This window comes from Balearica regulorum, chromosome 6, assembly GCF_011004875.1.
Source record: "Balearica regulorum gibbericeps isolate bBalReg1 chromosome 6, bBalReg1.pri, whole genome shotgun sequence".
In the NCBI taxonomy this organism is placed as follows: Eukaryota; Metazoa; Chordata; class Aves; order Gruiformes; family Gruidae; genus Balearica; species Balearica regulorum.
The window spans coordinates 35,012,365-35,039,870 of NC_046189.1; the positions used below are offsets into that span (position 1 = coordinate 35,012,365).

A 27,506-nucleotide genomic window follows, 5' to 3' on the forward strand; every position below is an offset into this window, starting at 1 on the left:
CATGGAATCAGAGGATCAGTCTTAACTAACATTATACATACTGATTTTAAAAATGTGTGTTGTCTTCACTCTCCAAAAGAACTGCTTGCTTTCCAGAAATGAGTCTCAAACCATGGACAGCACATATATGCCTGGCGTGAGCATGCATAAGACTGCCAGTTGTGGAAGGCATATGCAATCAAGGTTTCAAAACATTCCTGTCATTTGCATTTCATATCCTCTCCCTTCCTAGGAAGGAGCAATTAATAAAAGGTACCATTGTACAGCATTACGGGGAAACAGAAGACTTTAAAGAGAGACTGAGTCATTGTTTTGGTGTAGAAAACAACTCTAGTAGACAATCCTGCAGCTCAAACCAGATTAATGCTTTTAAAAAGACAGTCTTTACCACAGTCATCCATTACAGACCCTAAGGTAATATCTGTTCTTTGCCAGCTTTCTTCTTGCCTGTTCTCCTTACCTAGTTTAACTTCTCTGTAGTTTATTTTAGTGTAAGGATTCAAGATCTTTATCACCACTTTGTCCTCCTTTCATAGGTATTCCCTCCATTTCCTCTTTAATATTATTTCATTATACAGATATTATGCAATGAAGATAATATTTTAAAAGACAAAGGTACACATACTATCTGAAGTAGAGAATTTTTCCATGTTCAGGTTCAGAAGGATGGATCTGGCTTTTACATGAAAAAATTAAACTGTTGAAGAGTTCTATTCCACCAAAATTAAAAAGAAAACACTCTCTTATTTGTTTTGGTAGGAAACGCAGCTGAAAGAATTACTGATATTTTTAAAAGCACTTAGTTATACGAAAGGCCTTTTTTTTTTTTTTGAAACAGAAGAATTTTCAGATTATATGGAGCCATTACTATATGTCTCTTCAAAGCATGTCAATAGTAAAGGCCATTAACAACGAGAGGAATAGTGTATAGAATTGACAAAATTAGGTGGTCTTATAAATAAAGGCAATCTTCCATTTTAGTACTTTTGAAGCACACGTGAATTTTCAATACATATACAAAAGTGATTTACAGTTTTATGATTGCAATCCAGGCAGAAGTCTGTCATATTTAAATTCATTGCCTATTATCACATTTTCTGCAAAATATTCTAAAACTATTCTAATACATCTGGTTGGAAAGAGTTCCTAATGGGTGAAGTAAGGGATTAACCTCAAATTGCAGGACATGGGAATATCACCATTTTTTTCCATCATGAAAAAGTCTTTCCAAAGCAGATCATCTGTAGCTGCCACTAAGGATGTAGCATCTGATTCTAGCCATGCTCTAACTTCAAAAGCACTTCAAGAGAGATACTACAGAGTATTGTTAACCACAGCAGTTCTTCTCTGAGTACATTAAATTTAATAAAAAATTTCCTGGAAGAGTTTCTCTGAAGCTACTTATTAGAGCACAGGCAACTGAACTGAGCACTGGGACCATAATTGTTTAGTCTTCTTCATGAAGACTACTGTAGAACCATATCTAAATTTTATTAACAGCAAATTGGTCTAATCTTCCTTGCACAATTTCCTAGTTATATATAAGTAAATAGCACTCCTTTGGGACTTCACTCATTCTTCAACTGCCTACATATATAATTGTCAGTGGTTGTCTGACTACAGTTGGCGCCTGTGAGTATGATCCGGTTGAATCTACTTATCTTAATTCTTTAACTGGTTACCTTTCACATTTTATATTGTGATTTCAGATCATCCTTGTCAATGTTTATTGTATATGTATGCTATTATTTTCCTTTAGGGAAGACTTAAGACAGAGCACCTGTTAAGCACTCCTAATTTCTCATCTATTATATGCCTTTCTATCCTCCTAGCTTCCATATTATTTTCTGTTTAAAACCACTTTTCATCCTTTTAAAATCTTTGTAAAAATGCCTTAGTTATATATATAAATATATATATATATAAAAGTATCTCATACTTCCAAATAAAAAGGTAACCTAAGTATGAAGGAGTTTGTTTTTTCACAGAGGGTGTAATCATGTATGGGGGCATCAAGGCAAGCTATGAAGAAAAAGTGATGGCGATCTTCCAGTGTAATCAGGGCAGGCTCTTTCCTGAAAAATGGCTCACAATTAAGAATGTTAAAAGCAAGCATTTAAAAAGATGTTCTTTTAGACCACACCTGATTAATATCAAATGGCTCGACTGAAGGGAAAAAATAAACTAAAGAAAACCAAATTATTTTCTGTTGATCTTTGTAGATCTTTTTTCTGGTAGATCTGCTGGTCCTTGGAATTAAGGTATCTATCATGTCTAGCAAAGGAATCTTTTTATTAAATATGTGAAGGAATGTGTTGGTTTTGAATAGTCTCTTTACCTTATATAGCATCAAGGAATTGCAGAATAGCACCTGACACAGATGTGACTTTCCTGATTTCCCAAAGTTTGAAAGAAACCAAACTATGGCAGGTTCCACAGGAAAGAAACAGTCAGCTCTTTAACTTTGCATGTTCCAATTCAATTTTAAAAATACATCTATAAGAACAGCAAACCAGCAATAAGTAACAAAAGTCCTCCTGACAACCACAGGTCCTATCTATCTTGGAAACATCTTACAGTACATCACTGCAGCGCTCTTAGGCAGCTACATTACTCAGTAATAGAACTCAGCTCCAATATCAGTACTGTCCTTTCATAAATCTAAACATGTTTTACAATGGAGAATTATCTGTAACTAGAAATACCTGCAAAACTATGCCTATTATTGTGCAAAATAAAATGCACACAGCTGTGAACTTCGACAGGTACAGGATTTCACAGTACATAAACACTAAACATGAACCTCAGTCTCTTTAAACAGCAGTAGCAAGAGAATCTGCAATTTTGACAAAAGGAGGTTTTCACTGTCCTCTGACATAAAAAGGTTTGTAAACCAAATCACTACATCTGCACAGGAATTCCTCCTCTTACTCTCGAGCACAGTATTATTTGGCACATGCTTCCAGGAGCATCCTTCAACATCAGTGGAGATCTCTCACTTCGGGAATGAAACAGCCATATAACAAGAGAGATGATGGACACATACCACACACTATCTAATATAGATAGGTTCTGCTTGGTCAGGACCATGGTATGGGAGGGCAGAAAATATTCAAAACATCTTTCTATTACAAAAATTAATGCGTGGAGGGGATTATATGTTGTGTGTAGACCTGTATATGGGCATTGATAACCTACTGTTAAATTGTGTGAAAATGTTGATATATTGTTTTTATGTTAGGCTCTGTCTTGTATGTTTTAAAAGAAAGGGTAAACCAAAGAATTACACTGCAACCTAGTACTACTTTGGTGCTAATCTATTACATTATGCAAAGGAAAAAACCACTATATCCTATTAAATTGTAGTGCTAGCTAGAACAGAGGAAGCAGAGTATCATTTCATGCTCTGATAAATCAGTAAAAGGCAATAGATGCAACCTTCCAGAAACACAAGTATGATGCATACTGTCAGCATATAAATAAATACAAACCAAACCCGGGATTGTCTGAGCACACTGATAGCCATGTTTTTGTCTGTGGAACATAAATTTACCTATTTCCCTGGACCCCTTGAAAGCAGCTTTCAGCAACTAAGAGCTGCCATGAAACACCACCACATGATTTACTAGTGCATTGGGGTACTGAAACAGGGCTGGCTCTTAATGTAGCTTCAGCGCCTGAAGAGTCCACAGAAGATCGGGAACTGCATGTACCTCTACGTGATCTTTAATAATGCCTGAAGCAAAGCAATTCATTGCTCTCTAAAAGTGTTATGTAAGTCAATATACGTCATGCAAAATAGTCTGCTATAACTTCTGGTCCTTGCATGACTTCTGTGTTTTGAGCTTACACTGGGTCTTCAGTCCTCTGCAGTTACTCATTGCTTTTGTTGTTTCTCAATTTCTATATGAAATACCTATTTCAACCTGATCGTTTCTAACATCAGAATGAGAATTGTAGTTAAGGAAAGTGAGGTAACATATTCTTTGAAGGCATTTCTCATGTGTATGTACCTTCAAAACCACCGTATTCATATACTCAACAGAAGAGTGGAAAAAATGAAGCCTGGTATGAAAAATCATGAAATTCTTTTTTTCTTTGTGTTCAGTAACAGGAAATCATCCTGTTTCATCCAAACTAGCCTGTGAATTGAGCAGGATCAAACTCCATACATAACTTGGGGCAACCTCCTCTTTGGGCTTAAGTTCACAGGTTTAGTAAAACCATTCCTTTATTTTCTGCCAGATGAAAACTATTCACAAAAAGCTCCTTGATCTTACTTAAAACAGTGCTCGACACTTCTGAGCAAGGATTAGAGATGAAATATGTACCTAAGTTTCATACATGCACATAAATAAAAATAGTAATATACTCACCCCATCAGTGTTAATCAAAAAGAAACGTCATTCTTTTACTCTGTCAATTATAATCAAATGACAGGATCAATATCCTAAGTATTAGGTCAACGCCCTAATAAAATAGTATTCACACCACGTTCTGAGGCTCAGCAAGTCCTGCCAGAGCTAAGCAGTCCTCCAGTGAAAGCACTCTGCCCAGCACACTGAGAATGGCAGCCCCAGAACTAGTGCCTGTGAAGCAGACATCAATCCCACCTCCCTGACACCATACACAGGAGAGGCCCCTCAGCACTTGAAGACTCTGGTGGGAGGGACCTCACACTGGACCAGGGGAAAAGTGTGAGGAGGAAAGAGTGGCAGAGACAAAGTATTTTGAACTGATCGCAGCAGCTTTCCCCCCTTGACCCTGCTAAGGGGAGGAGGTAGAAGAGGCGGGAACAAAGGAATGAAGTTGGGCCTGGGAAAAGGGAGGGGTGAGAGAAGGTGTTATTAGTTTTGTCTTTGTTTCTCACTATCCTACACTATTTTTAATTGGCAATAAATTAAATTAATGTTCCTCAAGTTGAGTCTGCTCTCCCCTTGATGGTAATTGGTAATTTCTTTTCTTATTTTCTCCTCCAATCCTGTTGAGGAGGTGGAGTGAGAGAGCGGCTGGGTGGGCACCTGGCAACCAGCCAAGGTCAACCTACCAGAACATGTGTGAAGATGGACATCTTATATTCAGCAGCAAAGGAGGCGGCAAGTGTACAAGTGAGATGATACACATCAGACATGGAGCACTTTCAAGTCGGCAAGTTGTGCTATATACTTATTCACTAGTTTTCTTTGTAACATTTCACACAGACACATCTATTAAAATCTGGCAGTCGCTAAAACCATAGGTCAGGATAACAAGGTCAGCCTTTTATATAAACTCTATGACATTCTGCCTCCTCCAAAAACCCTACATACAGGCCGCTCAGGGAGGATGATAAGAGATTACTGCAGAACTACAGAAAACAGAAGAGGAAAACTGTAGACATCTTCTGTAATCTTCTGAGTCAAGGAGTGACTTCCCGCATAGTATTTTACTCATCTCTGCTATGACAAAATCAAAGGAATACCATCAATGGCTGCCACGAGAGCATTTTAATATCCCCAGAAACTAGATTCAAAGGTTATTAATGGTTTAAATTGGCATTCAATGGGTATTAGACAAACTGATCACAGGGCCTACAGAGGCATCCTACTGGTGTATACTTTTCAGATGGTCTCTGTTGTATGTGGATTACCTGTCATGGCAGTAAGGCCACTGAAATGCAAGCAGGTGGTGACCTCTAGACCAAGCAGGTGTGATAGCATTAGAAATTACAATGTGATGATGCAACATCAAATGCTGATGCAATGAAAAAAATCTCTTTATCACAGCTGCTAGGAAAACAGTTACCATTCCCACTCACCTGCTGACAAGCCAGAATGGAACAAGGGGAATTAACAATAATTGGAGAAAAACAAGTAGGATGTGCTTAAACCAACATCCACACAGTCCTTTTATGTGAAGTGTTATCAGATTTGCAGTAGTCATTTTTCCCCTTGCCAGAAGTGACAGGCTTAACCCTACGGTCAGTATTAATGTGAGGGGAATGCTGAAATACAATCTAATGAGAACTGCACTCATCCCATTCACAGGACCCTGACAGATCAAACATGGACCATTTCCTACTTTTTCAGTAACATCCATTCTTAAAAGCCTGAGGCAGCTTTCCAGTCACAGACATTGATACCTATAAACAACATCATCTTAACTGAAAGAATTTTTGAAATTTACCCAAAGGGAATTTTAAGATTTGATACTAGCCTCTTCAATTACTGTTTACAGATATACAATAGTGTGTTTTATTGAACTTGTTTCATTTAGACCAAAATAGTAACCAAAATAACTTAAATAAAGCTACCTCTTTTACTGCTTTAACATTTAATTCCAGTTTGGAGTCACACGTACTGTATGCTCTCAGCAGACAACAATTTCTATCACTTACTGATGTACAGCAGAGAAATGTAATCAATTTATATTGTGTGTATTAGTGTGCTTTTTAGAGTGATACTATAAATCACACCTACTGCTTCGGGCAGAGTTGTTGCATTTCTGTTCCTACTGTTGTAGGAAGATGCTGAAAGTAGGAAAAGCACAGCTGAAGCCAAGAACAAGTAGGTACATGAGAGACCATGTATTTTCTTCTCTAATGTCCAAGATGTAGCAAGTTCAGGAAGGAACTAATGTTAAACTGTGAGCAATCAAAAAAACCCAAAAAAACCCTAAAATGAACAAACAAACAAACAAACAAACAATAAAAGAAATAACCTCATTTCATCCAGAACTGTATAAAGAGGCAGCAGGCATAATACTAACCAAAACGGTGACCCGCCAGTACATACATGACAGTTGCCAACAATCAAAATGGAAAAGTCAGACTGCATGAACTGTCTTACAGGGTTAGTCTTCATGCATTTGAGCAACATTCATCTGTACATTATCATGCCAAAAAGGGCCTTATAGAATTTCACAGAACAGCTGCAGCAAGGCAACAGATCTCAGTGGTTCGAGAAAGAAAATATCAAGGATTTCCCCTCAAGGTGAGATTATACTAAGGCAACACAAAAATAACTGCATGCAACTACAGTGTAAAACTCTAGCTTTAGCATTAAATTATTTTCCTGCAAGATCTTTCCACACCTTAAATATATTCACTTCCAATAAAATTAGAAAAAAATTTAAAACTACATGTATACAACACAGTACAATTCTGGAAAAGAAATTTGGTTTTAAAAGCTCTTTCTTCTTCTACAGCAACAATCACATATTTATCAAACTAACCACTGTGTCACTTTAAAGCTCTGGCAGATTTATACAGATGTTAAGAAAGAGAACTTCAATTTATTTCAGAGTCCTAGACTGGAATATTGCTTACTTGGTAAGAACAGAAACGTCAATCAATAAAAAAACCCCTTGCCTTCTGAACTCTTCAATCTCAAACTATATGCTTATATGACATTAAAGTTTTCACACAATTTCAGATAGCAATAGGCTGCTTTCCTCGCCTGATTACAAAGGTCAACTTACAGCTTTCCACAAGCTATCATGTTTCATTCTTTCAAAGATGCAAAGAAAATATTTTCAGATGCAAAGAAACCTCTTCCAAATCACAGTTTAACCTACTGCACTGCATCTATATGTAGGAATGTCTATGTAAATCCACTCAGTTCAAGAATTACAGAGATTTAAATGATTTATGCTATAATATACGTTCTTATTTCAGTCTATCTGCATGTGAAATCCAGAACATTTGGACCCAAAGTATTACTCTCTAGCCATCTTCTTCCAAAGTACTTCTAATTTGCTTGATTTTAACATCTCCTCCCATCACCACCTGTCTTGTCCCATTTAATTGTTCTCAAATTGAGAAAAAAGTCTCAAATCCTTCAAACAATACAGAATCTCTAAGCAGCACAAGATTATCCAGTTGTCAGTTTCATTATTTGCTCAAGCAGGGTAAGAAAAAACATGCTCATTTAGAGAGAAAGTCTGTTTGTGTAAGCAAATATCTTAATATTCTACTAAACATAAGAAAAAATAGCCTCCAATATTCATCATAATAAACATAATGTTTTAAAAGCAAATGAAGTATTTAAGTGATGCATTCTCTTCCTAGCATCTGTTCTACACTAAAATAAAATTATAGCCAATGAAGCCAATGGCAGTTTTCATCACTGGTAATAACAGGGCCAATCTCAGGTGCCATTAATGAAAAGCGATATTTAAGTTTGACTTCAAACAGTATAGCTAATGTGCGTACAGCCTTACAAAGAACATAATACTGATTTAGATGGCATTCACCTTTATCTAAATCAGAGGTACAAAAATAAAGAGACAAACAACTTTAATCCAAAGAACTTGCATCCCTCTGCTTCTTGATAGCTCAGAGTAAGCCAGACTGAAAATAGTAACGGAAGAAAAAGAATGGATTAATTTGAAAAGAGTGGACTTCGGGAATCCTAACTAATAATACAGTTATTCTTTTCAGAAACACTGTAGAACTGAATCAGACTGTTGCAGTTTCACAGGAATAATGAAAGTTTATGCTGAAAAGATCTGAATATGCAACAGTTAAAATTTTACCCAGTTACTGGGCACGTTACTGTGGAGACTGGCTTCCCCTCACCCCTTTTTTTTTTAATCATGGCTGCATCATCTTCAAAGTTTATTTCAAAGGCTCCTAGTTATTGTAACAGTAATACCATGCTGTAATCAGGACCTCAGGAAATTCTTCCATAAACAAAGATTAACATATAACAGAGCAAAATATTTAAAGAATACTCATAGCATGGATATATTTTGTGTATATTACTCAGGGAATCTCATCAGAATAAGTAAAAATTGAAAACAAAGATCGTAGAATAAAAGCAACAATAAAAAACTAAAAAAGAAATATCCTTAGCATTTTTAGCGAAAGAATTTCAATTTATCTGAACACTTTGATAGTTTTGTAAAATCTAGAGACCATTAATGGAAATTTTCCAAAAACCAAAATAACAGATCAGAACCATTTTTTTAATTGTTGTTAATTGCTTTTGCAGCGTCACCTAGAAACTCCATGTCAGATCAGAGAAGCAGCATGGCAGACACTGAGGACAACAAAGTCACAAAAAATGCCCAACACAGAAAACCCTAAAAACTCCAACAAAAATAACCAAAGAAAAAACCCACCCCACAGCTTGTTTTCACCATATTAAACTGAACTTGGAACTTTTCAGTGATTCAAGGCCCTAAGGGAATGAGTTAATATTCAGTCTTGATGGAAAATATACAACATGAAATTCGATTGTCTCTTTTGGTTTTGATTGTTTTGTTTCTGTTCATTTGACAAAAACAATAAAAAATTCTATTTGATGTACAAGATCTCATCATGCATCATGAAAATAATAAATAACTCAAATCCTTACTGTGGTCATATGAATGCATGGTTTGTCTTAAACCCCACTTCTAAGATGTTTCCTTGTAAGTGGAGCTCTGTTCTAGCACAAAGCTCTGGTCCAGTCAATGCAGGAAGAGATCGGAAGTATGTCCTAGCAGGATGATTACCCAGCTGGTAAAAGCCAACACTTTTTTTTTTTTTCCTTTATTCAGATTGATCAAACCCATTCTTGTTGGTTAACAGAAACAAACAACCAAGTACTGACTTATCAATGACATGCACATTTTGAGACATGAAGACCTGTACTTAGAAATTCATTGGGAATTCTAACAAATGCAAAATCTCTAGAAATGAACATTTTCACCACTACATAGAATGATGGTATAGGCCTTTTAAGTTTTACAGGATGCTAAGAATCATTTAGCCAAAAGCCCATCATGTTCACAGAATTTCAGAGGGAGAGCAGGTTTTGCCTTAGATTCCATCCATTCAAGCTATCAACAGGTTTGAGCAACCTTTTTGCACCAAAGTATGTTCTTCACATATTTTGAACATAGTTTACTTATGCAACACACCTGGAAAACTGTTCTTGCAGTCCACGCATCTGAGCTCTGCTACGCTCCGACTCCAGTGTCACCTCCCGTAATCTTTTTTCACTTTCAAGTCTTAAATGTCTTTCTTCCTCCAACTCATGTATCAGCTTCTCACGCTGAAAGACCATAAAAAGTTATTTATTAATTGTACACATAAAACATACTTTTAGCAAAAAACTAGGATTTAATTTGGGAAAAATCATCAAACAATCAAAATAATTACCCTAACTATCCAGTGCCATCATTTTTTGTACAGCAATGTTACATAGAATAACAAACTAGAGATGTAAAGCCTTTCAGAATATCCCATCACGCTGAGCTACTCTTTCTCAGCTCAGACTCACTGAAGTCAGTATTTTTAAAACTAAACACCCACCCTCTCATTCAAAGCTCTTTTTCTGCACCTCCACTCATATAAATGTAAAAAATTTTATTTGAGATCTGTGATCTATCTTGCTTCAATGCAGACATGGTAAGAGTGAAGCAAGTCAAGAGGACAACTTGTCACCCATCACTTAATGTTTCAATCTCATGAGCAGAGAAGGACCTGATTCTGCAGCCACTGGTTTTCTTGTTTTGGCTGAGAGGAGGATCACTATCAGTAGGACAGAGTCTATTTGAATCTATTTACTGAAATACTATGACAAAGAATATGTTTTTAAAAACTGAGTACCAAACAAATATGAGAGAAATAAAATGTCATGTCAAAGGGTACGTAATGATTTAAAACCCCTATTTAAAAGTAGCTAAACATAATTTAGGAGGAGCAGGGGAATGAACTGAAAAGTTACAAAAAATGTTATTGGAATTTAAAAAATGTATATACAGCCTTTCCCTTGTGACCCAGTCACACAGATATTAAATTAAATTAAATTTTTCCTTGTGCATTTAAGAGAGATAACAAATCAATAAAAAACCCCAAGTAATTTACAGGGTACTACATTATACTCTGTCAGTTGTATAAGAAAAAGCTAAGTCATTGTAAAGCTACAGAGGGTTCGCCACGTATATGCTTTGGAAAATCTCTGTGCCTGTGGTGCAGTGCGATTTGTAGCCTGTCAGTCTGATGTAGTTCCATTGCTGACCTAAATTTTCATTACATATCTGCAAAAATTTATCTAGAAATTATACATATAGTTTCATTAGAAAATAACAAAGGTATCTTAGTGTTAAGCCATTAAACGGGGAAGACAGAATATTTGTACAAGTGTCACAGCTATAAATCTTACTGGATGATAATTTACAATAGCAGTAACCAAGGGACCAAAAATATTAACATTACCAAGGAGAAAAGGGATCTTAAAGACAATGATAAATAAGTAGATGCCACAAAGGGAGGCTGCAAAGGATTACATGAAATATCTATATGCTTGTGAAAAAATAGGAGGAATTACTCAGAGGACAGGGGGCTTCTGTCTAGTTGGTCATGTGAAATATCTGGAAAATGGAAAACTGCAAAACAAGAAACAAATTACTAGAAAATAAATACATTGTTCTAACTAAAGTATCTAATTACTGTCCTTACTGTTACATAACCAAGTTCAGCCAGGTGCTCAGTAATCCTTCGTTTCTGCCAAGCTAAGAAGAGCAGAAAGTGCTCAGCACCAGGCAGAAGATACACAGCAGCTGTAGAGAGAGTAGGGCTCACGAAGGACAACTCAGGCTAACGATACGGGAAAAATATTCAAAGCAGTTGTTAGTATTTCTCCAGCTTAGAGGCCATCAACGCCAGCTTCAAAATTATACTGTTCCAGAGGCCCTTGCTGAATACTGTTAGCATCTTCTCTTACAGATGCCTTTCACTGCTGCTAAAGAGACATCTAGAGCTTCCAGAGAGTCAGAGGGTAGCAAGGAAAATGACATAATGAAATACATAGTTACCACCCAGAGCTTAAGACAAGCTTTCAGAAGATACTGGTCTCTACATAAATTCGGCTTAAAACCAAGCATGTAACTGTCCCTACAGTATCAGATAAGCCACACTGGAGGAAAATCAGGTACTGCTATGAACCCCTGAGTGCCCAAGTTGACTCAAAGCACCAGGCTGTGCCTGAGCTACCTTACGCAGTAACAGCTTAAGTATGATAATGGCCTGAAGACCAGAGATACCATGCCTTCAACACTCATTCAGCACCATTACTGCCATGATGATCTTAACCTGATACAGCAGTTACCTCGATGTGTCTGCTACACTGACCATGCTCTGGTCCTCAAATAAACGTTCTTTCTATATTAAGTACAATCCTAAGATCTCTATGCGGGGGAGAGACAAAACTTCAAAAAGCAGATGAATATCCTGTCCTCCAAGTCACTGCCTGGATGTTTTGCGGCGTGCACACAGTTCCACCGACTGTCCTGCAGAATGAGCACGCCGTATCTACATGCGTGGCCATGCTGCTGCTAATCATAAACCCACATTTTCTAGTAAAGCACAGAATATACAGCAGAGATTCACAAATCCAAACTTTCCCCTACAGGTCAAAGAGCTGCATAAGCTATTTCTAGGTTTCATTCACCTCTTGCTGGTAGGTCAGAGAATGCTGCTGCTACCATTTACTCCTGCTATTCATGTGGGGAAGTCTGTATTATCATCCTACATAAAAAGATCAGCACATTCACAAGATTATTTTTTTTTTAAGAAGAAGGAAGGACCTGGGAGTTACCTTAAGAAAAGTACCCATAAACCAACAACAAATTCACATTACAAGAACAATAATGTTACAGGAATTAAATGTCTAAACATTCAGAACTTCTAGAATGAGTTAAATGTCCAGTTCCAATTCAGCCACCTCATGGGCAAGCATAATGACACAGAATATATTACATCATATTGTATGAGCACATACTATTGCTGTACAAAACTTATGCTTCTTTCAGAGTATGAGATGACCAACAAACAACTCACAAGGCTACAAGACCAGAAACAAAAGCACTAACCTATGGCTCTAAAATTCTGGGTTCTCTTCCCAGCTATCAAAAACTTCCTGTCTGAACAGGCAGACTGCCCACAGGATGGCTGCACAGCAGTAACACCATCAGCCTTCATTCATGTGCTTCTTCACAAGAATTTACTGGCAATCTTGAGGCACTTCTGCCATTTCTTGCAGAAAGCAGATCTACTTTCAGCCAGATCACAAACACTAAATGGGGGGAGAAGGAGTAAGAGACCACCCGCACTTGGAAAGTTTTCAGTCTCCAGGACACAAAACACTCATGTATACTACACACAGAAACTAGGTCCCAGCAGTAGTGATCTTATCTACAAGAAATGAGAACTACATTTTTATTCAAACCCAGAAAAGCCATAATGAAGTGTCAGAAGAGAGAAGTGAGCCTAACATACAGAATGGCCAGGATTAAACACAGATTTTTTTTTTTTTTTTTTTTTTTGTCTCCTGGAAGCAGATAACATATTCCTGAATTCTCCAGAAATTTTGTGCTGTCATAACCTCCTTTATAAGCTTCTCTGTGCTAACCCTACTTTATTCCTGGCAAAATAAAGATGTGTGAAAGGAAATGAACTAGCCAGAAATGGTTCAAGGTTTTATAGTGACTATAAGCTTACTGGAAAGGGATACAATTACCATGCCCTGTGAAGAAAAGGTTAAATAAAAAAAGAAAGTACCATGTGAAATGCATCAGCATGTTTTAACACCAGGAAAATCACTGCCATCTTCCAATGAAGTTATGTGTTCCACTTGCCAATTCCTCTTTAATTGCAGCTTCTTCTCTCCATAAGTTCTGCTCAAACTATTTTTCCTTGCTTCCTCTTCTTGCCTTCCGCAGCACAGCTATAACCTTCTCCTCTTAGAAGAATAACCCTTACTTCACTCTTGCTTTCCTTTTTCAGCCTCTTCAGATACCCTGACTTTCATCACATCACTCTGTCAAATTTCTGGTAACTTTCCAAATATGCAAAAAAATTTTATGTGAACAAACTAGAGTGAAAGACAGGGTTAGCAAACTCCACCAATACTTTCATGCAAGTACTGGAATATTTTAACACTTGAACAAATACTGTTTGCAATTACTTTTTCATGAACATTTCAGCAATCAAGTTTCACTAGCTGCTCATTATGCTCGTGAGCCAGCGTTTGCACTTCAACGAGTTCTTTTTTGTGTAGCTGTAGAAATGTTCGTGTCAAAATGTTTCATTTCTCATCCAGTCAGGGACATGTACCACACATTAACTTGTCTTCTCAAAGTTAAAGAAGGAATCCAATTTGAGATACTCATGATCAAAACAAAACGCATGAAAACTATTTATAGCCAGGCTCAAAATAGTGCATGTATTGAACAGAAAAATCTGAATCGCTCCTCTGTACTCCATGAAGAGACCAAGACACAACGCTTATTTCAGAGTTACTGGTTAATAGCCATGGTCTTGGTCTAAAGACTGACCCAGTGCAGCCATGTGACGAGTGTCTCCTAAGAGGTGCTCACCCATTTATGTCTCCTTTAATTCACTTGGGATGTGTTGCAAACATCAGCATCTGGTTCTTTCGTGTTCTACCAAACTGCAAAAGTCTCCTCTCTTGAGTGACCCTGACACCAACAGAAAACGCAGAAGTGACAAAACATGAAAGGGGATGTGGCGAGCAGCAGCCACAGAGGACAGATGACAGTGCATGGTGCTGCGGGGCCAGGAGCTACACAATGGGCCCTTAATTTCTAGCCAGAGGTTGACACCTAGAACGCAGAGTAAACAGCTAGCACGTTAAGGTTTTGTACGGAAAGGCTGCCTTCTTACCTCTTTTTCCTTTCTGGGCTATTTCACTGTCAACTTTAAATTTAGACATGGATGACACTCAAGCCTTCCAAGTCAGGGACATTGCACATAAAATCAGCAGATATCTCTTGAATGACAGGACCAACTCCATGACAATACCTTCTGTGCTGGTTTTGGCTGGGATAGTTAATTTTCTTCATAGTAGCTAGTACAGGGCTATGTTTTGGATTTGTGCTGAAAACACTGTTGATCACACAGGGATGTTTTCATCATCATTGAGCAGTGCTTACACAGAGTCAAGGCCTTTCCTGCTTCTCACACCACTCCACCAGTGATGGGTGGTGCATCACTTGTTTTGTATATTCTATTATTATTATTATTATCATCTTCCTTTCATGTCCTATTAAACTGCCTTTATGTCAACCCTAGAGTTTTACCTTTTTTTTTCTTTTTGATTCTCTCCCCCATTGCACTGGGGTGAGTGAGCGAATGGCTATGTGGTGGTTTTAGCGGCCAGCCAAGTTAAACCACCACACCTTCTCAGAGAAGTACTGAGGGACTTCTCTCCACCAGGGTCTAGCATTTGACTAACTCAAGCAGATTTATTATGCCAAAACCCTCTAGTCTAATCCCACCCTTTTTGTAGTGATACCTGTGAATACTGAAATATTAAGATCAATTCAAGCAATTAGAGCCATTGCTCAATAGATGTAACCAAACAAAAGGGAAACCACTGTAACTTAGAAAAAAATTAGTTGTAAGATAAGAAGCTCTGGAACAATCTCATTTTAAACAGCTTGGCCTTGGAAAAATAGATGAGCAAAGAAAAGAAAGTTACAAGGTGATCACAAAACCAGCCTTGAGGGATAAGTTATATGTGATACAGGACTGAGTCTGAAGACCCCCGACGACCACCTGGAGGTGCCAACAAACATGTGTGAAATACATTAGCATATGCTAATGAGATCCTGGAAGATCCATGACTGTGATAAGCACTACTCGGAAATATACTGAATATGTATATTAACATAGTAGAAATACTTGCTAGTTTTGTCTTTTGGGTGTGCACATTAGGTGGAGTTATCCCCCGTGCACCCAGCCCTGCAATAAAGAATGCCTGCTTTCTAAAACTTCAAAATAAGTCTTAGAGTGAATTATTTTGCCGCTTTCCGGTAACAGCAGGACCTGCTTCTCTCCCCTCCTCAGTGCTGATGATCTTGCACTCTCCATGTTAAAAATGCTTAGTTGACAGCTCATTCCTCCTTTCCTCTCCACCTAAAACCATTTTCCCCTCCCCTCCATAATGTGCTACCCAAATAATCTTACTTTTTCTTAATGTCAGTGGATCAGATGGACTGTGTGTCTGTGGCTGCATGTTGGCAGCAGAAGGCTGTGAAGGCTCCTCTGTGAGGAGAGGCTGGGGCTCAGCCAGTCTCAGCCGGTTCCAGCCGGTTCCAGCCAGCTCCACTGCAGGGCATAGCTGAGCCCATCAGCGATGTAGGTGGTACCTCTGGGAAAATGTATGTAAGAAGGGCAACACACCACAGAAATGACAAGGAGTGAGGAAAAAAGTGTGAGAAACAGCCCAGCGAGTGCCCAGGTCTGGGGAGGAGGAGAGGGAGGAAGCAATCCCAGCGCTGGGGTGGGTATTTCCCTGCAGCCCATGGAGGGACCACAGGGGACATTTCCTGAAGGGCTGCAGCCTGTGGAGAGCCCATGCTGGGGGCTGAGGAAACTTGTGAGGAGGAAGGTCCAGCAGAGAGGGGCTGTCATGGACTGACCTCAGCCTGCATCCTCATCCCCCTGCACCGCTCAGTGGGGGAAGCTAGGGAATCAAACGTCCCAAATTGCACTTTTGTTGTTTTACATTTGTCTTTGCCATTATCCAAATCTATTTTAATTTGCAATAATTAAATTAAATTAATTAAAATTAATTAAAGCCAAGGGTTTTTTGCCTGTGAGGATAAACGGTAAGTGATTTCCCTGTCTTCATCTTGACCCAAAAGCTTTTTCATCTTTCTTACTCCCCTGGTCCTGCTGAGGAGAGGGAGTGAGAGAGTGGCTGGGTGGACACCTGGCAGCCAGCCAAGCCCAACCCACCACACCAGAGTATTTTATTTTTAACTTTTTAATTTATCTTTCACATAAAAATCATACTACCCCTTTGATCAATAATATGTTATCTGTATGTTAAACAAAAACGTAACTGCAAGTGGAAAATTAAAGGGATTCGGTATACGCATGCCATGCATACTATACAGGCTGCTGCAATTCATAAGGGAGCCAGCCCAACACCTACATAGGAACTGGTCCCTCCTTTTTCTGTTCAGCTTGTGTTTTTATGAAAAGCAAACTGGACTGATTAGTTCAAATATCAAAAATGTCTTAAAAGGGGCACAAATGTAATCTCATCTTTAAGGTTACCTCATAAGTAGTGAAAAGGGCTACTGTTTTAATAGAAATAAGATTCTTCTATATTCTTGAATTTGTTCTTTACTTCCCCAGTGCATCGTAAGAAGGGTTTTACTATGGTGCTACTAATTACGCTAACATGGGAGCACTATTTTGTCAAAAAAAGTCTACATGAGAATATTTAACACAGGCTTAATGTTGCTCAAAATCAGGCTAATAACCTTCACATTAATTTTTTAACAACTGTTTTAAAGCATTTGCTAAAGAGGGTCACAATTTCTGTGTAATTAATATTGATTTCAAACAGATACTTTGCAATGAATTTAAATGAGGGGAAGAAAAGAATACAAAATTTTTTGTTTACAGTTTGAAGTACCCTTCAGTCATTGCTAACCTAAACTGAGTATTTATGTGTTTATTTTTAATGCATTTTCTGATGCTATGCATCTGATACCTTGCCATAAAAGTCATAATTTAACAGAATCACAGCCTGGTCTATAATACAACATCCTATGAGACAGAGAGAATCAACTGGCCACAAAAGTAGACAACAAAAACAACAAAAAAGTAGACAACAACAACGGTGACAGAATTAAGCAAACAAATAGCAGCTACTAGAAGCACATTAAAATCAGTTTTTCTAGCAAGTCAATGCCCAATACTGTTATGAATAAATAAATGCATATTTAAAGTACTCAAAACCACTACTTTATCACCCTTGTACATCAGTTTTGAAAGACTGCTGCAGGCAGGAGCCATAGAACAGCCTGGGATAAGGGATGAGAGAGGGATGACGAAACAGTTCCATTTTTCAAGAATTAATTATGAAATATTAATTGAAATAGAAACTGGAATTTGCAACTTGGTCTCCCAGTTGGTTACTTTAAAAAGTAACTCATTTTTTCCGATGCAATGAATATTTAATTCCCCCAACATAATGCATGGTGATCAAATGGTATTTGTTCAGGTGCCACACAGTACACCTGAGCCCCAGCTGGCCACAGCCCAAGCTGTTGGTTAAAGGCAAATACAAGTGGTTTCTATGTTACAGGTATTTTGTGAGAGCTTGTGTTTGGGTCCTGCAAAAAAAAATAGGTCAGGGAGTACAAGGTGGTTCCCCCTCATCCGTCTTACACAGAAGGTGGGTGAAATCTCTTTGGCGTGGTCACCTCCAGAGGCAGATGGACCTGCTTGTCACCCTCCTGCAAAGCCCAGGGCTGTCACGCAAGGTAGGAGCTCTCCCTCCGAACTCCCCTTGTGCAACCTGGTCCCAAATCCGGCGCACAGGAGACTACAGTCCTCTCTCTGTCTAAACTTATTTCACTCACAGATGACAGAAAAGAAATGTGATTACAAAAAGAGAGAGCAGATATAATTTTTTATTTCATCATCAATTGCACCAGGTACTGTATTTTCATTCAAATTAAAATGAGTCAAACTTCAGAGTGTCCTTTGTTTGCTCCTCATCGATTGCTGTTAAACCAAATGTTTCTCATTCTGTAATCAATACTTCTCTGCAAAAATAAACCGAGGCAGTGACAAACAATTTTGCAGCACATTGCAACGTTCCTTGTAGTGGACTTTGACAACATGAAAAAACACTACCCCAAAGAGTAGAAAAAAGACGTGCATTGCTTATTGTGCTTATTACAATTTTTACAGGCTGCTTACAACTGAATCATTTTACTGTAACAAGACTTGATTAAATTAGCCAGCTATTGAAACCAGAGCTTTCCAACAGTGGCAGTTAATATGCCATTGTCCCTCGTTACTGTTTCCAGCTATACTGGGAATACTGACAAATATCCTTAAACACTCAAAGCTTTCCCAGGGATGAAGTTATAGGTGTTTTTAAAGCATAGTGGAGCATTAAGGTATAACAGCAATAACTTAAGCACTTGGAGGGTTCAGGGAGGGAGAGGTAGCTTTATTTTTACATCTCTTCAAAGAAAGAAAGTTAAGGGCGAAGTTGTGTGGCTGTTTTGTAATCAAAATTAATTACCCTTTCCCCAGATACAGATTTGTACTACAGAGGCTAAAGAAGAAATTTCCTTGATTTCTATTAGGCTTCTAATTTTTTCCCCAATTATTTTATGATGTAATCATTCTTCCTAAACTTATTCCCACTAAAGCTCTGCAACAGCAAGATATAAATAGAACAAAAGGCAGTATCCTAATTTTAGGGTGGTATCTTCTAGCTTTTTCATTCGAGTAAGAAAAAGTGATGGTTCTTTAGAACAAGATTCTGCTCCCAAAATGACAGGCTGCCTGAAAAAACCAGGACAATCTAATTGACGCTAAAGAATTTGTATTAGCATTTTCTAAAACTGCCTTGAAAACAGTTAAAGTAAATAATTTGAAGCAATTAATTTATTTTTCACTGTGAAATTTTAATATGCTTTTACATCTCTCTCTTTGGCCTCGTATCAGACTAGCACATCTATCCCATGACTACCAGATGTAAACTTCAAGCTTTTCTTGGCTCTGAGATGAATACCAAGATAGGAAACCTTTATTATTATTTGTGCTATTTTAGTGACAGTGGTTTACACACTTTATATTTGTGGGTGACACACTGCTCCACAGCAATTCAAGTAAATTAGAAACTCCTTCTTGGTGTAGTTACTCCTTCTGAATAAAATAAGATGCTAGCTTCCATTGTGCACTAGCTCAAAATTGCCACCATGTGGCAGGACAGCAACTTAATTTAGCATTATTTATACAGCACTGATATGGTTTTAATTGCATCTGCATGACAGAATAACTGCTGTGCTGAAGCTCCTTTATCATTGCAAGCCTACAATTAATCTGAATTAGGCAGGCTATTATATGAGCAGTACTGTATATATAGTTGGAGTTGTGACAACATTTATTTTACAGAAAAAAAAACCCTAAATAATTCATAAAACCTTTCTAGCACAGAGCTGGATGGCTAGCAGCACTGTCTGCCCATGGCTTTCAACAGCTATGGTGCATGGCCAGCCCTCTGCAGAGAGTTCTAACTGCCCAACAGCTCTTCAATCCTGTGCAACACGCAATGACAGGCCACGCAAAATTGGAGTAATTTAAAAAAAAACAAAAACAAAAAAACCAAACCACTCAGAGACTTCCAGAAACCAATAAACTCAAGTCAGCTATGTGGACCTCGATTAGCACCTTTTCTGGAGACACACCTATCGAGACCTTGATTATACACAATCCAGGACAGCAATTTATGCGCAGGCGTGCTTTCTGCCAGTGAAACTTCTGCATCCCTGGTAGCCGTCACTCCCTCAACTTCTTAGTCATCTCTGTATTGTACTTTCAATGTTGAATGAAGGCAAGCAATACATATTTTGATAATCCTGTCTCCCTAATAAAACAATTGCTGTTCATTCAAATTCACAATTGATAGCCCAATTTCAAAGACTGGTATTGATTTTCAGTTCTTAGGATAATTAATTTTTCCATTTTAGACATTATTTCCTTATAGGGGGAGGGGGTAGAGAGAATACTGTTAGTGAGCTTGAAAATCCCACATAGTCAGATAATGTATTTTTTTTAATTATTAATCTTAAAATGATAATGCTTTTAAAAAATGAATTTGCAAATGTAATTGAGCTTCTAATAGCTTCTACAGACAATAATTAAAGAAATCTCATTTCTCTAAATTAAACATAATGAAATGTTTTTCAAGATCAAATAAAAACTTGGAAACAATATTAAGACAGACACAATTCATATGAATACCTAGCATTCAGAAATGTGAGAAAAAACCTCTGTCAATACCAAAATGAGAAAGCGCAATTAATTAGTAATATAATGTAATTTTTTTTCCCCATGAAACATCTTAGATTATAATGGCTAATTATAATTCCAAGCCCTTTGCTACATGGTTTTTTTTTGTAAGGTGACTTGCATTGTATTAAGATGTCTAGCCAAGCATAAAGGTGTGTGTTTTGTTTTTTACACCAGGTATATAAAATCTTATTAGAAACAAAGCTTTATAACCGATGTAACTTGTTTACAATGAACCTTTGTTAATTCAGCTGCAAACAAGCAAAAATCCCCAGTCTGCGCCAGTTTATGTTTTCTACTTGTTTGATTCAAGAAAATTTATAATAATGGTGTTTGAACTATAAAACAGCACAAAAGTCTGTGCAGACAACAACTAGCATGAGAATACAGCCAACCCACCTGGCCCAGCAAAGTGTCAATTGTTTGATTCACCTACAATTTGCTATCAATCAGATCTGCAATTCTTGACCACTTCCTAAAGGGATATCAACGGAGCAATATATGGAACACAGAAGGTAAGGTTGGCTGGCGAAACAAAAGCTCCTGCTGACAGAAATACAACTGAGGTTTTGCAATTTTATTTTTTTCATTGGAACAAAACTAAATCTTTGAATAAATGTCACACCAAAACATTAAGTAGTAACACAGATACAGCCTGCATTTACACATCTAAAGATGTCACAGACTTGAAGAGCTACATCCATAGAGTTGGATGCTTTACTGATGACTGACTACAAGTGTCTCTGTCATTCTCTAGCAGTTTTATTTAAATAAACGGGCCATGGGACTGAACTCCCACCGACAGCACCGAGATTAGGAATAAATAAACCCATGTGATTTATAAAAGGATCCAGGTTCAAATGCTTTATCCCATGGGCTGTTGCCTATATTTAGTTATCAGAAATTCCACCTTGGATCAGAAGAGAAGTCTCAGGAATTTATCTTTAATAAAAGGGGTTGGTCAGCAAATCAATCATCCCAAAGGAACAAAAATAACTTTAAAAACCCCACAACTCAAACCCACAAACCCTAACGCTACGTGCACAGGAGAAGGGCGCATTAACAGTATGGCATTCCACTGAAGAAACCTGCTCTGGGTACACTTTTACCCTTTTTGGTAAGAGCAGATTATTAGGACATCTTTCATGATCTCCCCTGCCTAAACATCCCTCTGCTGTTTAACAGCATCTCTAAGACTTTAGAACTTACTTTGACTTGTAGTGAGGGCCAGAAGATTTGCCCGAAGTTCTCTCAAGTGCATTACGCATTCTTTGGACTTTTTGTGACCTACAGCAACGCTTTCAAAACAACTGTATACTGTATAGGTGCATGAGATGAGGTCTAGGCCATACAATTTAAGGTTGTTTCCACATTTGCACTTGCTGAGATTACATTTAAATTTTGATATGGCATAGTTTTGTTTTGTAGTTAAGCACTAGATATTTGCTGTCAGTTTGGATGGAATTCCAGCCTAGGCACAGACTTGAAGAGGGAAGAGATTCCTCGAGCTCTGTAAACCAGTGTGGTCCCACAGCTGATACTCTTTCAAAATTTAAAAAAAGATTTTCAAAGGGGGTTTTAAAAGGCAGACAGTTTCCGGATCTTGTCTGCATTGTTGGCGTGTCTATAAAAGATAATACCATGAACTATGGCAGCCTGTGGTCAGCTCTGACTCAGAAGATTTATTCAAGTTCCTTTTAACCAGGTAACAATATTTTGATAAGCCACTATGTAAACATTACCACAAAACAGTATTTTTGGCATACTTGCAAATGGCTGTAGTCTAGACAGAGTGGGGAGAATTAAGCCGTGAATTTGTAGTCATGCTGGATTTTGATTTCTGAAGCAATGGTGCCTATCCATTCAAGAGGACTTGCTGCAGTGGGATAGTGCCCCACCAAAAATAAAGTATAGTCTGTAGAAAGGATCGAAGACAAGGAACGGGTAAAAAGACAATGAAAGGTGACATGTCACTCAAGCTACACTGTTTATACCTGGTATTGATTTTAACCTATGGAATTCACATGAAGCATTACAGTATCTGCAGTTTTTATTCCCATGCTTTCCAAAGTAGGCAATGAAGGGACACAGTCCCAGAGTACCAGTGACAAGGAGGGTGCAGCCACGTGCTTTCTGCTAGATCCAGCTGTAATGGTAGAAGAGGTCACTGCCCAGTCTGATCACTCCTGATCACCAGCTGGAGGTCACCAGCCTTTCAAGTCAGCAGAGCGTTGCTTGATGCTCAGGAAAGGCAGCTGGTTTAACAGAACCGACCACCAGATGTGCTTTGAAGTAACCTGGCAGGCTGTGCAATGGAGAAGGCTGCGGAGCACAACCATAATCCCCCCACTCTGCTGTGGTGACAGTAACCCCCAGCAGGGAGACAGTGACGTCCTAAATGACTCTTCCTTATCTGCAATGCCTGTGTGCCTGCATGCAAAGAGAATGGGTTTTCTCCTCTGTCACTGACCAACATGTTCTTTAGATGATATAAATGGTTTCTTTTCTAAAGGACTGGATGCTCACAGAACAAATGGGCATGTGGCTGAATCAAGCGTTTCCCATTTGGATCTGTATTCGTGAGATAGGAATTAGGCAGCGGGACACACGTAGGATAAGCATTAGAAAAAAACACACTTCTAAGAGTTTTATTTGACTTTAAAGGATTGGCCAGCAGAACTCCACTTTGTTGCTCTAGGGAGCTCTGGGATTTACTCACAAGCTAGGAGTAGCATGTGTTTCTTGCCCTGATGCTGGGGAGAGTTAGGCCTTCTTCACTTTCTGGACTTCTCAGGAATGTATTTGCGTTTCCTGCTAATAAACAGGATATCGAGAAGTTAACTGAAATAGATGTAAGGCTAAACAAAAATTGGGAGGATGGGGAAAGTAGAACTTAACCATGCCAGTTGCAAGAAGTGGCTCAGAATGGCTTGTGGTGCCAGACCCCCATGGATCTGGGCTATGCCAGTATTTTACGTTTTCACACAAACACTTCTATTTGCCTTTCTCAGCTGACACACTCAACACCTCTGGCATCACCATTTTGCTGCTAGCTACCTTTCCACACAGCATTTCTTTTTCCCAGGCTCTTTGCAGTATTGCTCATGAACATGTCAGACCTTACTACAATTTTTCTGTGTTCGCTTGTAAAGTCCATTTATGGTCGGCAAATGACTGCAACAAAAGATACCTTATTTACTTAGCTGTTCCTTGCATGTATTACAGAGCCCTATCGCTTTAGTTTTCTGAAAGATGTACCTCTTCATTATATTCACTCCTTTAGCAGTGAAGGCACTGCTATAGGCAACAGGGAAATGAGGTGGGGGTTTTTGTTGGCTGGCACATCTTCAATGGTATTTTTAACAGAGCTGCCACTGCAAAATCTTTATTAGTGCTGAGGACGCACACATGCAAAAGAACTGGCTCGACTTTCAGGGGTCAGATTGAGTTTGCAAGCCTGGTACCTGGGAGAACTTGAAAAAATAAAATAACAAGTTTTTAATTCATTCACTGGTTAAACTGGAGCAATTGAAAGACTGTGTCTCCACCTCATATCATTTTGCAGAATGACTTTTCAGTAATAGGTTCACTTGAATGTCTGTTCAGGTTTCCAGAGACTGAATTCAGCTCAACTCTAAGCGCCAGCCAGGCTCCACTCCCGTAGTCCCCTTTCCTTAATAGTACAGGTAGGCTAGATACACTTCTACAGCAGAAGATCAAAACAGATATAAAAACTCTGACACTTAGTTCTCTGGTGTTCGCTTCCATGTCTATCTTTTTACATAGGATGTATCTTTTATTGTATCTAACCATAGTTTGTTCCAATTATTAATTGCACGTAGTCCCATACATATCTCTCATTTAAGGCATGACCAAAACCTTTTTCTTTTTTTTCAACAGCAAGTGTTGACAATTACAAGTGTTAGTTTGATTTTCTTGAAGAGAAAAAAGAAAAGATGTTTCTTTCTCTACTGAGAATACCAACTACTACAACCAAAGAGTGCAGCTGTCCTCTCTTCTGCCTCTTCCACCTTCAGCACTAGTTGAAAGAAATCCGACAAAGTAGTTGCAGCTATTAGGCTGAGCAGAAGTTCTGTTCCCGGACAATAAAACATGTAATCACCTAATTAACATGCAGGACTTTCCATGTGCATTCTCTACTGCGTAAAGCACTAGAACAGGAGTTAGGAGAGTCATTCGAAATTTCTGGTACATTTTGGCCAGCACACCAAGGTGTCACATCACTTCCACACACGGTCCCCTTGTCTTTCACAGGGGCAGATGCTCTGTAAAAGCAAGAGAGTGACCTCCTCAAACCAGGACAGCTCGGCAATGCTTTAGAGGCTTTCTGCATCACAGCCATCCCCGTTTGTATGTCCACTGGGTACAAGGAGTATGAAGAGTAGGTTAGCAAACCCTTTGTAATTATATAGTTTTTAAGCTTTGGCAAGAAAGAAATTTTGCTGTGCATCTGCAGAACAGGAAATTTGCTCTTCGCTAGTGGACTGCTGTAATATATTACTACAACAAACAACTTCCTATCACTTGCTCAAGACATCAAGTTTGGTATCAAATTCAACACAGGTGAAATTGGAACAGTCTTTGTCCAAACGGGGCTGAAAAGAAACACCCTAGCTGCACTGACCATGCAAGGCAAGTCAAGCAGAGCTGGGTTGGTGGGAATCAGGGTGCACAAGCATTTAGTTCAACTCTTCAGCTCTTGTCAGGGTAGGGGACGAACCTCATTGCGTACCGCTGGTCCTGCTCCTGCCGCACGTCTAGATGTAAGGCAGTAGCTACATGAAAAGAACAAAGTTAAGAAAAGTTTCTCCTTCTCGTCTCTGTTGGATTAAACACATTTCCAGACTCTGATATTCTTGTTTCCTGGGGGTTCACAAGGATATTTCTACTAACCTGTTTATGTTCCTTCTAAAGTTCTTCCTTTTGAAATGCATTCGATTGATTGCACATGTTCTTCACACCCTCACGACTTCCACTTGCCTCCCCTACGTATTTCAGTTTGTGAACAGGTTTCCCTTATCAACTGATGGAAGATACAACCACGGGAAACCTGCCCTCAGACTATCACAGCCAACAACTCTCAAAGTCTAGTTTTGGTATGAAATTATTTTTCAGCTTCTCATTTAAGACATGTATTTTCCTATGATAACTCCAACATCACAAGTTTTCCCTTCTGAGGTGGTTTATTATCAATGACATAGGGAAATCATATGTAATGTGAGATTTCCAACAACAACCTGGGAATTCTCACCTGCTCCTGTCACGATGGCCATGGAAAAAGTTTCTTAAATGGAAAACTCTGCCAGTCACTGCTGCAGGGCACTTGTTAATAGATACTACCAGGAACGGGATGTTCCCAAGAGATAATAATTTTTCTCTAGCACTCAGAAATAATTTCTAAATAAGCAGTGTCACCATGGATGCTGATCACAAATGCGTAGCGTAAAGATGTAATTACAAAATGTCAGTCACGTGGACTGTGCATACTGAGCCAAATACCCTCTCAGTATTCAAGTCGCGGGGCTGTGATTCTTCACGGCACATCAGCACCCCAGGCTCCAGCACTATTTAGACACCCAGTAAGACCCTGCCTCTTCCCCCAAGAGTTCACTACCTACACAGGCAAGCAGATCAACAGTGGAAGAGTCAGGATAAAGCCTGTTTTACAAATAAGCAATTTAGATCAGAAATTAAATATTTTCCAAGATTATGAAGGATTTAGGTGGCAAAGGTAGTAACAGGCCTTGTAGGACACCAAAGTTAGAGTATACAACCCTTAATGAATATACTGAAGAGGGATTTTAAGCACCTGGTTATTTGAAATCACACAACAGGGTACTGAGCAGAAAGCACAACTTACCAGTACAGTTTGGAGAATGAAGGAAATTCACTTCACAGCCAGGTAAGGTCCTGTATCAGGCCTGGTACTTTCATTAGTTTCCAGAGTAACTACAGAGTGCATGATGCCAAGCGGCATGGAAGTAACACAATCCAAACATCACAGTCATTCCCACAGTCTAGACAGTCTCCTCTCGCAGGACATGCAAGCAAGTCTGATCACCAGTTCCAGACTTGGAAAACTATGTCATGAGATCTTCATTATGAAAGATCCCGTAGAATATCAAAAGATGCCTTATCACAATGCAACGGGGACAGAGCCAAAACAAACAGAAAGTATGTAAAAGCAAATTCCTGACAAAGCAAAAACTGAACGAAAGTTGATGAGATTGGAGTAGGGAGGGAAGGAAAGGAAGAATCACAGTTGCTAGCTCAAGCTATATGAATCTATATAAAGCTGCCTAAGTTTAGTATAGGAAGACATTATATCCTTACTACGTTTTAGTATTTCTTTTAAATCTTGAACAGAAGTTGCAGAGAGGGGAGTGATTATGCTCTGCCAAGAGAAAAAAAACAGCAAAGCAAATGGGGCTTAATGGCACAAAGAATATTCACAAGTTCAAATCTTGCACGGATGAGCTGCGACTAGTTTTCACATCTACCTGCAAAGCACTCTGTGTTCGGAAATAGGCCAACACAACAGTTTTTCCCAGTTTCTGCCATCTCGTTTATTCACTTCTGACAGATCACCTTCTGCGTACACGTTTGGTCATTGCCCAAAGGGAACTGGACAAGACAACAGTACCTCATCATGCTGCCTCGGTGC

General features: G+C 38.6%; 1 protein-coding gene across 7 annotated transcripts in view; it reads right to left on the reverse strand.

Annotated features, from left to right (window-relative positions):
* Window positions 1–27,506, reverse strand: part of NCKAP5 (NCK associated protein 5) — a 395,279-nt gene that overhangs the window by 188,241 nt on the left and 179,532 nt on the right. For all 7 annotated transcript variants that reach the window (XR_012836176.1, XM_075757174.1, XM_075757171.1 and 4 more), the window contains one exon: window positions 9,886–10,019. Coding sequence is in view for 6 of the 7 variants with exons in the window: in XM_075757174.1 (XP_075613289.1) it covers window positions 9,886–10,019 (134 nt within the window). In the remaining variant the exon portion in view is untranslated. The remainder of the gene's footprint in view (window positions 1–9,885; window positions 10,020–27,506) is intronic.